Source organism: Eimeria mitis, genomic scaffold (genome assembly GCF_000499745.2).
Source record: "Eimeria mitis Houghton genomic scaffold, Emh_scaff3361, whole genome shotgun sequence".
NCBI lineage: Eukaryota > Apicomplexa > Conoidasida > Eucoccidiorida > Eimeriidae > Eimeria > Eimeria mitis.
The window spans coordinates 5909-6386 of NW_013571701.1; the positions used below are offsets into that span (position 1 = coordinate 5909).

General features: G+C 39.7%; 1 protein-coding gene across 1 annotated transcript in view; it reads right to left on the reverse strand.

Moving 5' to 3' along the window:
- The window catches only part of EMH_0065210 (uncharacterized protein), a gene marked incomplete at both ends in the record, with an annotated part of 5416 nt that extends 5321 nt beyond the window's left edge, over positions 1 to 95 (reverse strand). The window contains one exon of the mRNA XM_013498355.1: positions 87 to 95. Coding sequence (XP_013353809.1) covers positions 87 to 95 — 9 coding nt within the window. The remainder of the gene's footprint in view (positions 1 to 86) is intronic.
- Positions 96 to 478: the final 383 nt, after the last annotated feature.

A 478-nucleotide genomic window follows, 5' to 3' on the forward strand; every position in this document is an offset into this window, starting at 1 on the left:
AAAAAAAAAAAAAAAAAAAAAAAAAAAAAAAAAAAAAAAAAAAAAAAAAAAAAAGAAAGTAATTGTTTTTTTGTTTGTCTCTCTACCTGCTGCATCCGTAAGCACAGCAGCAACAGCGAGGCCCTCCTTCGGCGCCACGACAGAAAGAGAAAGAATAGAGGGGGGGTGCTGTCTCCTTATAAGAGAGAAGAAACCCCTTTCTCTGTCTCTTGCTGCTGCTGCTGCTGTTGCTGCTGTTGCTGCTGTTGCTGCTGCTGCTGCTGCTGCTGGGGGAGAAGAAAGAAAGAAGTTAGGAGATAAACTGCCTACAAACGAATTTATCTCCTTCTTTGTTAGCCGCACTGTATACGCAGACACCCCAAACACAAACAAATAAATAAATATAAATATTATTAAAACAAACAAATACAAATACACACACACACACACACACACACACACACACACACACACACACACACACACACACACACACACA